We start from the raw sequence: 16,386 nt of genomic DNA on the forward strand, positions 1-16,386 counted from the left end.
GGAAACATGACCCTTTTTTCCTTCCCAATTAATTTGTTTTCCTGAGATATTTATCCTATAGTTGTAGAAGAACATGTCTCAAAAAATGTTTTTAATATGCATCATTTTTCAGTGACCAGTCACTTTGGGTTTTTGGTTTCCTGAAAAACACAACCCAAACAATGGAACTTCCCCCAACAATGGAACCGTGCTCTATGCCTTTCTCCCTGGAGAGGGTCCTCCCAGCAAAGTGAGGGGACAGAGCCTGGAAAGAGAAAGGCAGGGTCAGGGCTGCAACAGCTGGCAGGGGGAGAGGGAACCTCTGCAACAGCTGGAGAGGGGAGAGGGAACCTCTACAACAGCTGGAGGGGGAGAGGGAACCTCTGCAACAGCTGGCAGGGGGAGAGGGAACCTCTGCAACAGCTGGCATGGGGGAGAGAAGAAAAATTCAGTCATAGCAGCTGGTTCTCCCTCACTGGCCCTGCCCCAAGCTGCACAGGGTTATGGGGAGAAAGCACCTTTCCTTAATGACACCCAGAGTTGGGTGTATTCTGCGTCAAGCATGTTTTGGGGATGCTGCTTTGTGCTGCTCACGCAGAATGTGTTTTTAGGGGGGCCACAACCCTGTTTCCTCCGTGTGCTGTCACTGGGAGCAGGAGCGCAGCCTGGGGAGTCCAGGGCCGGGAGCATTCCGAGTCTTCTGCACAGAGAGTTTCCGACTCCGGTCCTACGATGTGAAAAATTTTCATCCAATATGACTTCTAAAGCCTGTGCCACAAGTACCACGAGTAACCCCACTCACCTCACTGGCCAGCGTGAGTCTAGCTGCCTCGTCTAGGCTCAGGAGGGCAGAGAAATGAGACCTAACGGTGGGCACAGCCCAAGGCAAACAGACACTTAGGTGTCTCCTTTGCACCTCAGGTGACCTTAGAACTCACAGAGCAAAGGTCAGATTTGGACCTCAGCCAGTGTGGCTCAGTTGGTTGGGAGTCATCCCATGAACCAAGAGGTTAGGGGTTTGATTCGCCATCAGGGCATGTGCCCAGTTTGCAGGCTCTATCCCCGGCCCCGGAAGGGGAGCATGTGGGAGGCAAAGCCAACAGCATGCGTTTCCATCACCTCCTCCCTCCATTGTTTGTTTTTTGGGATTCTTTGGATTAAAGCACATGTAAATATTCTGTTGGCTTTACCTTTGTTTTAAGATATTAGACTCTGAAAAATAATGTTTCAAGGTAAATCTCTAGTTTATCTATTTTTTAAGGATTTGTTATTGATTTTTAGAGAGAGAGGAAAGAAGGGAGAGAGAGAGAGAGAGAGAGAGAGAGAGAAGCATCGATGTGAGAATGGAACATAGATCCTGCAAGCCCTCTATCTGGGATTGAGCCTGAAACTGGCATATTCTCTAACCAGGAATTGAACTGGCAACCTTTCATTGCACAGGATGATGATCAACCAACTCAGCCACAATAGCTTATCTATCTATGTATATAAAAGGCTAACATGCTAAGTGTTTGTCCAACTGGTAGCTATGATGCACACTGACCACCAGGGGGCAGACACTCAATGCAGGAGCTGCCAAGCTGCAGTGACTTGGCAGCAGTGGTTCTCTCGGGTGACGCACCCCAAAACTAGAGAGAAGGGAGCTCGATTCCTCGCGGGGCCCTGCAATTCTACCTTTAGCCGTGGATTATGTTGCTGCTGGGGCACTGTCGGCCCCGAATCTGGTTTACTGCACACTTGGATTTACGTTCTACACCCTGTACGACAGTAACTTTGCAGAGTGCCCTCTCGCACTCTGGGACCCCTTGGGGGATGTCTGAGAGCTGGTTTCAGCCTGATACCCGCAGGCCAGGCCAAGGGACCCCACCTGCCAGAGGACCGCTACCCCCGCCCCCCCTCCCCCCCCCCTACAGCTCACTCTGCAGACGCCCTTTGAGCCACGGCATCACCCCGGGTGCAGCGGCTGGGGAGAGACTGTGGGAGGTTGGCTCCAGGGCGTGTCCAGCCCATCTGGCCCAGTCTTGCCCCACCAGCCACCTTCTAATTTCCTTTCAGTGTGCATGAATCTGTGCACCAGGTCACTAGTTTTTTAAAAAATGTAGTTTTATTGAACTCTCAAGTTAGACTATAGGCTTCTGATGAAAAATACCCTTTTCCTTCCCATCCCTTTACCTCCTGTGAAGCCTCAGTATTTATTTTAGAGGTGGGATCTTTTTGTTTGTTTATAAAGATGTTGTGTCCTAAGATGGTCTGGGGGCCAGCAGCTCTGACTCACGGGCAGAGTGCAGTTGGCATTGCCGAGTGTGCCACTTCCTCCAGGCAGCCTGCTGTGCTTAGGTACAGAGGGCTGAAGACAGCAGAGAGGGAGACAGACCTGCTCCCTCTGAGTGGCCGGCCGCCTAAGTCAGACCATTAGGCAGGCAATTGCTGGAACAGCATTGTAAGTCGGTGGCAGGCGAGCACGTGGAACCCATGGAGGAGAAACTGAATGTGGGAGTCCCGGGACCATTCTGCCTCCACGAGGGGCGCCGAGCTGGTTTCTTGTGAGGAATCAGCAGGGGGTGGGAAGGAAGGCCTTGCGGGCAGAGGGCCAGCGAGGGTCAGCTGAGGCCTCCAGGGGCTGTGTTGTTAGGGTGTGAAGCTGAAGTGGCAGGAGGCGCGCTGTGGAGGCCTTCGAGTGGCTGGTTTAAGGAGTGTGGACTTCACCCTATCGGCCTTCAGTAAATATTTGTGTGAGTACGTCCGCCATAGTGACAGACACGCAGTATTTTAAGCCTGAGTCATGAGGACTCACCCGGCCATGGTGCTTGGCGCCTGGATGGTCAGCGTTGACGGCTCACACCCCGTAAGCACACACCAGGGATACGCTAGCACAGACAGGGCCCGGGTCCTGCTTGGGGACACGCAGCCCTGGAGCCAGGAGGGCCCTGTGTCCCACCTGAGGACTGACTGGGGAAGGTGCCAGGAGTCACAGCCGAGAGGGTCCCCACCCATCTCTTCTGGGCACCACCTGGCTGTGAGGGGCAATTCAGACTCCGCCTCTCCCTGGACAGAGGGCCAGGGGCATCCAGGGAGCACAGTCTTCCCAGGGACGGAGGTGGCCTCGCCCCACGTGGAATGCGTGTGCCTGCTCTGTGTAGACGGGGCCTTCCCAGGGAAGCACACGCCTCACCATGCCCAGGTGCTCACATGTGGCCTGACAGTGAGTCACTTGGAGGGAGCCAGCTTTCCCTGGCTCTCGAGCCCGGAGCCTGCCTCCTCCCCATCATTGGAGGCATCCCGGACATTGTGTGCTGGAGCCTGGCTGGTGCCCCAGGCCCTCGTCCAGTCGCTCTGTTCTCCTGTTCTGTCTCGTCTCTCACAGCCACATGGGCCTGCTGGTGTCTGCCATGGTCATCATCTTCTTCCTCGTGCGTTTCTCTTGTTTTCCAGGCTCTTCAGAGCAACCTGAAGTATTCCCTGTTGCCACGACGGCTCCTCATCAGCAAGAGACTGGCTCAGTGCCTGCACCCTGCCCTGCCCAGTGGGGTGCACCTGAAGGCCCTGGAAACCTATGAGATCATCTTTAAAATTGTGGGCACCAAATGGCTGGCCAAGGATTTGTTCCTGTACAGGTACGCCAGCTTCCCCAGGGCCCCCTTATTATCCAGGTAACCCGTGTTTCCTTCACAAGATCAGCGAGTGACAAACTGCAGAGCTCAGGGGTGTGCAGTGGTCACCAGGAGACGAGGGCTCACCTCCCGGAGCCCGTCCTCCAGACGCCTCTCTAAGGGTGTGGGTGCATGCTGGCCCGTGGCCCCCTCGGTGCTGGCATGCGTCCTGACCATCTCAGGACAGGCTGGGGTCTGCATCTCCAGCTTGGACGCCGGTGGCTGCCCATCTGGAACTCCTGAGTGGGTCTCACTCACCCTCTCGCCTCTTCTCCCCCAAGCTGTGGGCTGTTCCCGCTCCTGGCACACGCGGCCATGTCGGTGCGGCCCGTGCTGCTGGGCCTGTATGAGAAGTACTTCCTGCCACTGCAGAGGCTGCTCCTGCCCAGTCTGCAGGCCTTCACCATCGGCCTGCTGCCCGGCCTGGAGGAGGGCTCGGAGATCTACGACAGGTGGGTCTCAGCGCACCGCAGCTCCGCCCGTCCAGGCTGTCGTGGGCCAAGCCGCTGGCGTCTTGTGGGAGAATCTGGGGGAAAGTACAGAGATGCACGGAGCAGGGCCAGGTGTGGAAGTGGGGCCAACCGTGTACATATCTGGTCTGGTCTCTGCTTGACCGAGTACCGTGTTCTCCTGGGAACACCTTTTACGGGTGGGGAGGAAGGAAAGGTTTCCGGGTCTCTCAGTCCGAGTGACAGTGATGGGGTTCTGACCCACGAAAGGCAGATCCGAGTCCTTCCTGCCGCACTAGGCTGCTTGCCAGTAAGAAAGCCAGGCCAGGTCTCCGTGCTGGGCAGGGCGTGAAAAGGTGATGCTTAGCAGGCTGGCTGGACGCTTTCAGCAGCACTTGGAGAAATTTGTGAAGCGGACACGGCAGGCGTTTCCGTCCCTGCTTCGGCGGGAGAGGGCAGACACCCATTCAGACTGCGGAGTGTACACCGTGTCCCGCTTCTCTGGAGAGCTGCTGGGAGGCTTTCCCACATGAATAGAGCAGGCAGCCTCTGCTCATGTGATCGCTTTCAGGGCCCACGTGCAGCCCGACCGGGAGGCTTAGAAACCTCTGGCTGGCAACAGTTTTCATGTGATTACACACCCACCACTCGTTCCACGCCAGTCCCTACTCACCCCACCTTTGCCTTGGTGTTGGGGCTGCCCTGGGGTGGGGAGGGGGCGTGCAGGGGTGGAATCAAGGAATTGATCCAGGGTCTGCTAGCCAAGGGAACCAAGCAATCAACGATGTGAGGGCGGGTGCTAGTGACCAAGGGTGATTTGAGTCACCAGGATCTGTGTGGGATTCGACAGCCCATCAGGAATGTAAGCCTGACCGTTTCCAGCTGTCACATGGAGTGGGCGGGTGCAGCTCTCCGTTCTGGTGGAGAATCACGTGTACTGTGGGTGGGGTCACTCGGTACTGCTGCCTTAGGAGGCAGTCTGGCTCCCTGCCATTTCAAAGCCTGACCACCATGCCCGGTGGCTGCCCATGGTGAGGTGAAAGGTCAAGGTCACAGAGGGGTCAGCGAGAGGACCTTTACCAGACTCTGTCTCTTGACTCCTAGACCCAGGCTCTTCCTACAGGTTCTGGCTCATTCATGTTGACCAGCCAGGTGCATGTATGTCTGTGTGTGAAGTGCTTTTTCCATTGTCTGACATGAACACCAGTTCCCAAAATGGCCTGCATTTAAAAAATCTGTCAGAGTGGATGACAGAAGGGCGTCAATAGTTGGGGTGTTTCTGTGTGTTCTCTTAGTTGAGAAATGGGGGTTCACTACTTTTTCCTTGCACTGTGGTTTCTTGACATTGAACCCAGAGCGAGTAAAGCTGCCTGGGCCACTGAGTAGATGGGCTGGGACAGGAAGCCAAGCCCAGTGTCTGCAGCCCCAGAAGTTGTTCAGTGCCAGCTCTCCGAGGGAGATGCTGGGCGAGGGTTCTAGAATCCCTGACCGGACGTCTGGGTACAGTAATTGAGGCGATCGCACAAGATGTTTTTGTCACTGTATCCGTGTCTGTTTGAGAGAGTTTGGCAGCTGTTTCTTCAAAGTTCTCCGGAATTGAGCCGACACCACCAGCAAGCACTGTGCAAGGACATGAGCGGGGTGTGGTGGGTCACGGTGTCATGTTGGCGGAAATGCAAGGGGGTGAGGTAGGCCGGGGCTCAGGCAGGCGGGTAACCCGCAGGGTCGTGTTGCTGGTTTGTGCTGGTAAGAGAACCGGAGGAATGGGAATTTGGGCCAGTGTGAGGCCTTAGTGTTCACGCTGCCTTTCTAACCCCTGATGCCTGCACACTGCTCCTGACCCCATTCCTTTGTTAAGAGCCTGTGAGTACCTGCATAGCTACGGTGACCTTAACCCTGGTGCTGCGGTGACCTGGGTGCTGCGGTGACCTTGACCCTGGTGCTGTGGTGACCTCGGTGCTGTGGTGACCTCGGTGCTGTGGTGACCTCGGTGCTGCGGTGACCTCGGTGCTGTGGTGACCTGGGTGCTGCGGGGACCTTGACCCTGGTGCTGTGGTGACCTCGGTGCTGTAGCAATGTGGGTGCTGCGGTGACCTGGGTGCTGTGGCGATGTGGCCTGTCACATGCTGCCTGTAGGCCAGGAAGCTGTAGCTCCCAGGAAGTGTGTGTTTTAGCAGATTCAGTGGCAGTGGCAGGTGAACAAACAGAAAGACGAGAGCACCAGCTTAGAGAGTGCTTTCCACGGCCCGGAGAGCGAGCCGGGCTCTTCCTGGAGCAGCACTGTGAGGCGTGGGCACGTGGGGGAGGAGCCCTGAAACTCTGTGATCTCTTGTCCACAGGACAGACGCCCTGCTCCTGCGCCTGTCCCTGGTGGTCGGCAAAGAGGTGTTCTACGCTGCCCTCTGGGGGAGTGTGCTGGCCAGCCCGGCCGTCCGCCTGCCCGCCTCGCTCTTTGTGGTCAGCCACATCAGCAGGGACTCGCCGGGCAAGGAGCAGAAGCACATGCTGGGGACGGACCACCAGCTCACGGTGGGTGCTGGCTTCTCGCTGGGGGTGGCGGCCGCTGGGCACGCAGTCCCGGGCTGTCACTGGGGCCACAGGGGGACGTCAGTGGAGTCCGAGTGTGTGTGAGGATGAGCAGCTGAGCCGGATGAGGTGGGGGTGTCCTCAGGTGCAAGGAACCCCAGGATGGCGGTGCTTGTTTTTAACACACGCATTGCAGTGTGTATATTCGGACGCGTGTTGTTCACAGGCGAGGGGCCCTGCAGGAGGCCCCGCTCCTCAGCAGACTGTTAGCGGTGACGTTCCCGAGAGCCTTGCGCAGACTCTGCCGCTTTATAAAACCCTGCTCGCCCCTCTGCCTGCGTCCCACTGTCCACTGCCCGCCCGGGAGGCTCCTCCTCTGGCCACTGCCTGGGTCCCACCCCAGCCACATCTCTGGCTGCTCTCTCACCTAGACTGTCGGGGTTCCTCTGGTGCCCATCCCCTCCCCTTCGAGGACAGCTCTCTTCCCTGGCTGGGACACGCCTTCTCGTGACCTTAAAACACAGGAACTTCCCAGGGCTTGGCCTCTTTTCCCAAACGCACCTTAGTGTTTAATGGCCTGCTGTGTAGCGCCACCTAGTGGTGCACCCACGCTTGGAACGGAAAACGTTGGCAATGGAATTCAGCTGCGAGAATGGCAGCACCTTGGTGTGAATTACTCACCCTGAGTCCCCTTCCTCTTTGCAGCGAGGGGATAATAGGTCTTCCTCACGGGCCCTCGAGGGTTCAGTGAAGAGACTGATGACGGCGCCCTGCACTGTGCTTAGCACCGGAGAGCCTCATAAATACGTCCTGTCTCTCCTGCCCATTGGTACCGCATCTGTCTGTCTCTCTCCATGCTCGCGGTCCTGCTCCAACTTCCGCAGTCTTGCTTCCGGACCACAGCATAACTTCTAACTGGTGTTTCTCCTTCCCATTCCCTACCCTTCCCCTCCCTTTCCATTACTAAGAGGTTTGCATAGCTTTGCTCATGTCTACACTATGTGAAAAATATCTGGCTTCTGTTGCCCAAAGTCTAAACTCTAGAGTGTTCTTAACAGTCTGCTCCCAACCCACCAAATTCCTCACTCTCCCCTTCCGGCCCCCCACTCCCAGAGCCACCGCCCAGCCCAGCCTGGAAACTGGGTGGGATGCTGTGTTTGCTCCCGGGGTCCCCACCTGCACTCGCTGCCCGCCCCTCTTCTCCAGAGGTCTCCATGGAGATGCTTCCTGCCTGTGAGCTTTCCCACAAAGCTTCCTGGTTTTTCCAGAATAAAGGTCTCTCCCTCTCTTCTGCTGAATTCTCCTAGCTTTTTATTGACATTTGTCTTATACTCTGATCATCCACTCTGCAACTATGCTATACCTTCTGTGCTCAGAAAAGATGCTCAAAACAGGTACTGAATGGGTGTGGAGTCCATTGGACACAATGTCTTCGGAGTCTGAGTTTAGCCAAAAGTGTCTATTGGAACCTAAAGACATTCCTTTCTGGAGTCATAGAATTCGAGGTCTCAGAACCTGATCATGTGGTCCAAAGCCCTCTGGCTCTGAGACGAGCAGGCGAGGGCTGCAGTTGACCGGCCTCCCGATCTCACAGCCCCCAGCGTCTAGAGCTCGAACCCAGGCTTCCCATGTCTACACCTGTTGTTCTGCCCCTCATGCTCTCACAGGGCAGCTTCGAGTTCCCGGGAAAGTTACTTTCCTTTCTGTGACCAAAGAGTAGCTTGCAAATGACATGAAACGTCTTGGGAATGAAACATCTGTGTTGTGTGTCGTTTATAGGTGAAGGCTTTGTGCGCATCACTGTTGGATTCCAATGTTCTGGTGCAGAGAAACACTCTGGAAATAGTTCTCTTCTTCTTCCCGCTGTACACCTGTCTGGTGAGTCGGTGTTATGAGGGAGGAGTCCCTGGTATTTCCGAGGAGGCGGTGGGCAGGGTCGACCTCAGCGTTGGTCTCGGGCGGTGAGCAGCTGCTCCGTGATCGCCGTTGGCTCTCAGCCTCTGAAAGGTCCTTGTTCACATTTGTGAGGACGCTGATCACGTAGCAGCTGCTGTCCCCAGGCTCCTGGGAACTGCCTTTTAGGAGGAAGCTCTGGAGACCAGTGAGGAAGGGCCGCGTGCCAGGAGGTCAGTCACTGACCTGATCGTCTTCCTGTTCCGCTAGGATTCCGAGGAGAGAGCCATCCCCCTGCTCAGACCTGACGTAGTGCGCATCCTGGCCGCTGCCGCCCAGACCCTGCTGCGGAGAGACATGTCTCTAAACAGACGGCTGTACGCGTGGCTGCTAGGTACTGCGACGCACAGCAACCGAAGTACAGGGAAACCTCCCGGGCGGACTGGTGGCAGAGACTTCCATCTGCTGGCACGTGTCCGAGGCCTCCCGTGCGGAGACATAACCCGGTGCCTGTGGCCCTGGGTGCCTGGGTTCTGCCATCCCCACCGCACTCTGCCTGGTTGGCAGCTGTTACTTTAAAAACAGGGAGGTAACACATGAGATTTAAAAAATTCGAACCGAATTCCACTTTAAAAAGCTTGGAATACCGCGAAAACTGCCGCTAAACCTTATCCAAGTAGAGGCCATTGCTATGGAGAAGTTCCATAGGGCGAGGCTATGAGAAAACCCGCAGACGTGGACTGCGTGTGAAAGGCGGTTCTGTGCAGATGGGAGTGCGCGTGGCCTGAGATGTTCGGGAGACGCCTGGATAACAGGCGCGTGCGCACCCAGGCGGTGCTGCTGTGCCTCGCAGCCTGTGAACTGTAGGAAAGGAGCCCTTGACTGTTGCCGGCAGTTCACAGGGACGGGGTCCAGGAAGTCACTGGCCGAGACTCATGATTTTAAAGACTTCATTTTCCTTAAGCACTTTTAGGCTCCCAGCAAAATTAGGAGGAAGGGACAGAGGCTTCCCATACACCCCCTGTTCCCACCCAGGCACCACCTCCCCATCGTCAGCGTGCCCCCCAGGGAGGTACATCTGTCACCGTTAATGAGCCTATGGTGGCATGTGTCATCTCCCAGAGTCCGTAGCACCCATTAGGGCTTGCTTTTGGTGTAGTAACATACGGTGGGTTTGGACAAATATCTGATGACATGTATCCACCAACATGGTATCATACAGAGTAGTTATTAACCCCCAACACATAGACCTTACCACACCACAGCCAGAAAGCCCCTGACCTTTTCTTCCCTCTCCCCTGGTTATGAAAGTCTCAGAAGTCATTGCGTGGAAGCTTGTGAAGGATTTCACTGAGTCTTTTTTTTTTTAATCTATTTTTTTGATTTTTTACAGAGAGGAAGGGAGAGGGATAGAGAGCCAGAAACATCGATGAGAGAGAAACATCGATCAGCTGCCTCCTGCACACCCCCTACTGGGGATGTGCCCGCAACCAAAGTACATGCCGGAATCAAACCTGGGACCCTTCAGTCCACAGGCCAACGCTCTATCCACTGAGCCAAACCGGTTAGGGCTCACTGTGAATCTTTAAGCATTTTTATCAAAAGGATGGTTTTGCCCAGTGCATCCCTCCCTCTAGTGGGGCTGGTCCCGCTGTGTCCTGCCGCAGCCCCGGGAGCTTCAGGTTCTTTGATTGTCCCACGAGGACGCTGCTCTCGCTCTGCGGACCTCTCAGACCTGCCCAGGGTTCAGAAGGACGCACAGATGAGAATGCCTTGATGCCGTGATGGTGTCCAAATAAACACTGGCTTTAAAAAATGATACTCCATTAGACCCTGGTAATCACTCCTGTCAAACACAATCGGGCTGAATTCGTGGGACAAACCGAATTGATGCCCATTGAGATGTAATTCTGTCTGTCCGACCCTTAGCTCTCCACCGTCGGGAGGGCGGTCGTGTGCCTTGTCTTGGGGATCTGGTTTGTGTTCTCTCAGAGGAATTTTATCTTTAGAAATATCGTAGCATGAGACCTTTGCACAGGCTGATGCTCTTTCTGTGTGCAGATCTCTTCAAGCTCATGGCGCTTGTTTCTTCACAGGTTCAGACATCAAAGGAAATACCGTCATGCCAGAATCCGAAACCTCAAGTTCTTCCCAAGACCAGTCCTCGTATTTTTTTGAAAAATATTCCAAGGACCTCCTAGTTGAGGTAAAGGAGCATTTCTGGGAAGCCAACCCCATTCCTGACCATGCGCTTCAGAATGTTTCTCTGCGGGACCTCAGAGTAGGCGTCGGGCGCGTTGCTGGCGCCCGGTCAGGAGCACCTGTGTCCTCAGCGCTGCACCCGGTTTCCTTTCTGTCCCAGAGCCGCCAGTCATGTCATGCGCCACGGTATGCAGTGTCCTCACATGTGGCTTTAAAATACACAGGGTCTGGCTGAGCTGCTGCACCAGGAGTTCTCAGACGCCGACGCAGAGGAACGCCACGCCGCGTACCTGAGGCCCTTCCGCATCCTCACCAGCCTGCTGGACAAGCCGGAAATAGGTACTCTTAGAAACGGGAATTAACACGGCGAGAGGAAGCCAGCACTCCCTTCAAATAGAAGTTAACCTTTGGAATTTCAGAATCTTGAAGTACGTTACTCGTGTTATGGGGTACCGGTATCCTGTCTGGCCACCACTTAAAAGCCTCACACGGAGGTTTGGACATTTGTGTTAGGAAGAGCCTTTGAGCTCCTGTGTGCGTGTCGCGTGGGTGCCTGCCGAGCACTCACAGCGCCGACTTTGTAAGAACAGGTCTTCCTCAAACGTCAGACCTCAGATGAGCTTCGGTTTTATTTTCAAGAAAGGTGCTGGCCAGCAGGGCTCAGTGGTTGAGCATCGACCTATGAACCAGGAGCTCAGGGTTCTATTCCAGTCAGGGCACATGTCTGGGTTGCAGACTCGATCCCCAGCAGGGCACATGCAGGAGGCAGCCCATCAATGATTCTCTCAATTGATATTTCTCTCTCTTCCTCTCCCTCTCTGAAATCAATAAAAAAAAGTTTTTTTAAAAAAATAAATGAATAAAACATTGCGCATACTTAACCAATGTCACCAAATAAATTCAGTAAAAATTTTTAACAATACAAGAGAGCTCAGGACAAGGAAAACAAAACAAAACATTATGCATGCGCCGTGCTCCACCCAGCAGAATCTGGCTTGATGTTACCTGAACTCCGCCTCAGTCCTCTTACCTGTAATCAGGACATCAACTTAGCACCTGGTCATGCGGCTGCTGTGAGGATTAAATAAGTTAATAGACGTAAAAGGCTTAGAGCAGTGTCCAGCACGCAGTAAGCTCTACAAAAATATTGGCCATTTTCAGGGGTGCTCATCCCCAGCTAACGCTGTCATTGCTACAGTTTAAGTAAGTTTCTGAGCATTTTAAACAGTATAAATCATCTGTATATAGAGTTACCCTATACCAAGCATGTCAGACTCACGGCCAGAGCCACATGCCATGAGTTTGACATGCTTGCTCAATACATTTCGTGAGTGTCATTTACTGATTTACAAATGGGTTGTTAACCTTTCTCTGGCCATTTTACTTTTCATTGCAGGGCCTCAGGTGGTTGGGGATTTGTTTCTCGAAGTCATCCGGGCCTTTTATTCCTACTGCAGAGACGCGCTTGGCTCCGATCTCCAGCTTAGCTACACGCAGAGTGGGAGTCTGCTGACCAGGTCTGGACTGGGCCTCCCACTTCCCCCTCTTCCTCCCTCCCAAATGCCGTGATTTCACTTCTCTGTTGTTTACCATACATTGTGCAGATCTGGGACAGGAGACGCAGCCTAGGTCATCGTAACGATGAGTGGGTCCGAGTGAAGTGACTGGCCTGAATTCGGGGAGGAGTCTAAAGGGGGTTTCATCTTATCCCTGCCCTAACCTGGGAAGCACAGACCGTATTTATTGGTCAAGCATGAAGAGTGGTCATTGGAGGCAGGCGGAGCTAGGTGACCCAGCAGTGACTTACAGGGGGGAGGCTGATGGGGGAGGCCATGAAGGGGAGCCGGGGACATGAGTCTTCAGGAGATGAGGAGTTTGGGGGTCAAGGTACAGGCTTCCCAGGCCACGTGCTCCACGACCCTGAGGGCGGGGGGAGGGGAGGATTTGGGAGATAGCAGACATGTTGACCCGAAGTGTCTAGTTATCTCTCAGCCCTATGTTTTGTTTTTCTTCTTTTTTTCCTTCTGTTTTTGTTCTTTTTAAGATAGTTCAACCTCTTGTTACTTTACTCTTGATACAATTTCCTTCTGCCTGAATTGGCACTGGGTATATTGAAAATTTAAATCGATGGGAGGATTTTTCTGGTTTTTTAATTGTCAGTGTACCAATAATTCTTAGCGTTTGCTTTATTTTCCCCCGAGTAGTTTATTTGTTTTCTGAACGTGAAAACAGTACATGCCCATTGTAGAATATAACAGTGCTCGAAGATATCGAACCGTGATCTCCTGGTTCCTAGGCCGATGATCAACCACTGAGGCGCTTTTCAGTACTTTAATGACCTTGCAGTGGATCCTGTGTGCAAAGCTTTGTGTGGGGTAAATCCCTACAGTCAATTTCTGAGTCAGAAGATGCACATTTAAGTGTCAGCCAGATGTCCCCCTGCGTGATTGTGCCGTGTTATTTCAACAGTAGAGCATCTCATTGCCTACAGTGGGACTAAAACTGGTTTTCTACATCCCCCCCCCTTTTTTTTTACGAAAGCTCTTAAGCTTATTTTTAAGAGAATGTGCCGACATAGTGAGTGTTTAGGGTGGCATTGTACATGTTCTTTCCTATAGAAGAACAGTGAGTAGCATTTTTATCTTAAACCACGTTTGTCGGTCTCTAGAAATAAGTTGTGAATGCTAAAGTGAATTTGTTTTCCAGACGTGGTGTTCTTGTCATAGATATATTTACAAGTATCCCTCTCCCTTTACAGTACAATAAAAGAAAACAGAAATGCCTCTGAGATTGTTAAAACGGTGAATTTGCTGATCACTTCCCTCAGCACAGACTTTCTCTGGGACTACATGACGAGGCGTTTTGAGGATTGCTTTAGGTGAGTGTCCAGTTCAGGATAATGAGCATTCCGGAAGGAGCAGAGGGTTTCATGGTTTCATAGCTGCTTATTGTGCTCAGATGACATGTAACGGGCTAAAGTTGGGTGGTTTCTGCTGAGTACACGATTGGAAAGAATTCACTTAAGATTATAATAGAATAAAAGGCATTGCCATTAAGAAGGTTCTCTTTGCCCTGACCAGTTTGGTTCAATGGATAGAGCGTCGGCCTGCGGACTTAAGGGTCCCAGGTTCGATTCCGGTCAAGGGCATGTACCTTGGTTGCAGGCACATCCCTGGTGGGTAGTGTGCAGGAGGCAGCTGATCGATATTTCTCTCTCATTGATGTTTCTAACTCTCTGTCCCTCTCCCTTCCTCTCTGTAAAAAATCAATAAAATATATATTTTTTTTAAAAGAAGAAGGTTCCCTTCATCTTTGCCACACAATTCTGGAGCCTCTTCATTTATTAAAGTTGAAGTATAGAAAGCCCCCTCAATCCCCCCTCCCGCCCCCCGTGCATCTCCTAGTTGCTCTGATAAATCCGCTTTCCTCGCACAGCCTTCTGGAGGCTTGATCTGTGAAGGAAGCTTGACTTTGTGGCTCTGTGACTGGACTCAGTGTTTGATCATCAGTCTCCTTAAGTCCCTACTGAAATCAGTGGCTAACTAGTCAGATAAAATCATTCATTTTTCAGCTACTGTAGTCAGCTTCATGTCACTCTGAATCTGGTGAATTACAGCAGCTCAGAATCTCGGGTGGTGGTGACCTCCGGGGAGTAGCGAGTGGACAGGTGTCCAGCCGGCGCCGGGTTCCAGCCAGGCTCCTCCCCTGGAGCAGGCTTCTGGGCTGGGCTGGGAGCCTGGAATGGTTGCTGTTGACAGTGTTCCAGATCTCTGGGTGTGGATCCCATGTGGGTAGGAACCACCCTTATCCGAACTGATGACACTCACATCAACATGAACCCGTTTTGGAGACAAGCAGATTCAAGACACTTATTTATTTTTATTTTTTATTGTTAATCCTTCCCCGAGGATATTTTTTTATTGATTTTTGGAGAGAGTGGAAGGGAGGGGGAGAGACATCGATGTGAGAGAGAAGACACATCGATTGGTTGCCTCCTGCGTGTGCCCTGACCAGGGTTGAGGATCGAGCCTGCACCCGAGGTATATGACCTTGACCAGAATCAACCCCAGGACCCTTCAGTTCAAGGGCTGATGCTCTATCCACTGACCCAAACCAGCTAGGGCTCAAGGCTCTTCTCGATATTTCTCTGTGTTAGGAAGTTTTAGGCACCAGAGCTTAAGGATTGACACCACAGAAACTACATTTCATTATGGTTGAAATAGAATAAGTAGTTTTATTGAAAATTAAAGAAATGTTAGAAAGACTTGATCTGTTTTTCTCTCCTGGGACTTCCGTAGACCAGCGAAGCCGAGGCCCGCTGTGGAGAAGAGCGTCAGCCCTGCCCCCACGGCCTCGGAGCTCTGCACCCTCCTCGTGTTCCTGCTGGACGTCATTCCCCTGGTAAGGGCCTTTGCTGGGGAGGGATGGCTCAGCGCTTGCTGTTACGTTTTTATTTTTATTTCTTACATTGATTTTTGCAGAGAGGAAGGGAGAGAAAGAGAAACATCGATCAGTTGCCTCCTGCACACACCCCGACCAGGGATCAAACCTGCCACCTGGGTATATGCCTTGACTGGGAGTAGAACCCGCCACCCTTTGTTGTAGGGGACGATGCTCCAACCACTGAGCAACACTGGCCAGAGTTCTGTGACATTTTCATTAGTCTTATTGGCCTGTTTAACAAACCTGCTACATTTTATGTCTTATTTTAAAGGGGTTGTAACGTTGGAGCCAGCTTTAAGGGGGCTGAGCTGACGTCATGTAAGCGATGGTGAACTGGGCGTCATGCTGTATTCAGGAGTGGGAGTGAATGTATTTCCTACTTAAACTTCTGTAGTTGGCCAGTTTCCCCAAGGAAGCTAGTTGCCTCGATGTAGAAATAAATGTGGCAGTGGTTTCCTGTTAGAAAGGGGAAAGCCACTTGAAAGGAGGAGACAGAAGTCTATGATTTGTCCAGATCAGAAAGAAACTTTGTTTTGTTTCCTGGTTTAGGAGTTAACATGAAGCTTCCGTATGCTCTAGAAAAAACGGATCTAAGAAGCGTCATGAGGTGCATTTTCCCCTTGATTTAAGCCGAACCACGTTCATTAACCCGTGTCTGCTTCCCAGGAGCTGTACTCTGAGGTGCAGACCCAGTACCTCCCGCAGGTGCTCGCCTGCCTGGTGCAGCCTCTGGCCGAGAACGTGGAGGCTTTGAGCTTGCCCGAGCTCACGCACGCCCTGAAGGCGTGTTTCAAGGTGCTCAGCAAGGTGCAGATGCCGCCTTCCTACCTGGATGCAGAGGCCATGAGCGGAAACGCGGTACGTGCCAGGAGCGGCCAAAATGGTCCTCTGAGTCGGAAGGAGCTTGTGCCTTCCTGGGAGCAGAAAGTAATTCAGGGCCGGTTAGCATAGGTAGGACCGGGCGATCTATAAGGAACATCTACAATACGCTTCTCAGATCCTCACTCTGTGGAAGTTCTTAGCACGATGGTAACCCCCGCCCCTTGCCCACAGGATGAGCTGTGTGAGGGACTGGAGTCTCAGCCCACAGACTAAGTACCGACTGCCGCCTCGGTTGCAAAGTTAGTCCTTATTTTCCCCAAAAGTTATGGCAGATCATCTGCTTAAACTGGGGCAGAGGCTCTGCTCTAGCTGTTGGAGAAAAATGTTCTAAAAATGACTTAAGATATAAATTTAAGTATGTG

General features: G+C 52.8%; 1 protein-coding gene across 6 annotated transcripts in view; it reads left to right on the forward strand.

Moving 5' to 3' along the window:
- DOP1B (DOP1 leucine zipper like protein B) overlaps positions 1 to 16,386 on the forward strand; it is a 60,203-nt gene that overhangs the window by 11,489 nt on the left and 32,328 nt on the right. For all 6 annotated transcript variants that reach the window (XR_009451737.1, XR_009451735.1, XR_009451736.1 and 3 more), the window contains 11 exons: positions 3,412 to 3,593; positions 3,911 to 4,081; positions 6,418 to 6,607; positions 8,384 to 8,482; positions 8,768 to 8,891; positions 10,594 to 10,703; positions 10,924 to 11,038; positions 12,096 to 12,216; positions 13,458 to 13,577; positions 14,998 to 15,100; positions 15,809 to 16,000. Coding sequence is in view for 3 of the 6 variants with exons in the window: in XM_059686417.1 (XP_059542400.1) it covers positions 3,412 to 3,593; positions 3,911 to 4,081; positions 6,418 to 6,607; positions 8,384 to 8,482; positions 8,768 to 8,891; positions 10,594 to 10,703; positions 10,924 to 11,038; positions 12,096 to 12,216; positions 13,458 to 13,577; positions 14,998 to 15,100; positions 15,809 to 16,000 (1,527 nt within the window). In the remaining 3 variants the exon portion in view is untranslated. The remainder of the gene's footprint in view (positions 1 to 3,411; positions 3,594 to 3,910; positions 4,082 to 6,417; positions 6,608 to 8,383; positions 8,483 to 8,767; positions 8,892 to 10,593; positions 10,704 to 10,923; positions 11,039 to 12,095; positions 12,217 to 13,457; positions 13,578 to 14,997; positions 15,101 to 15,808; positions 16,001 to 16,386) is intronic.

Source organism: Myotis daubentonii, chromosome 3, assembly GCF_963259705.1.
Source record: "Myotis daubentonii chromosome 3, mMyoDau2.1, whole genome shotgun sequence".
Taxonomy (NCBI): Eukaryota; Metazoa; Chordata; class Mammalia; order Chiroptera; family Vespertilionidae; genus Myotis; species Myotis daubentonii.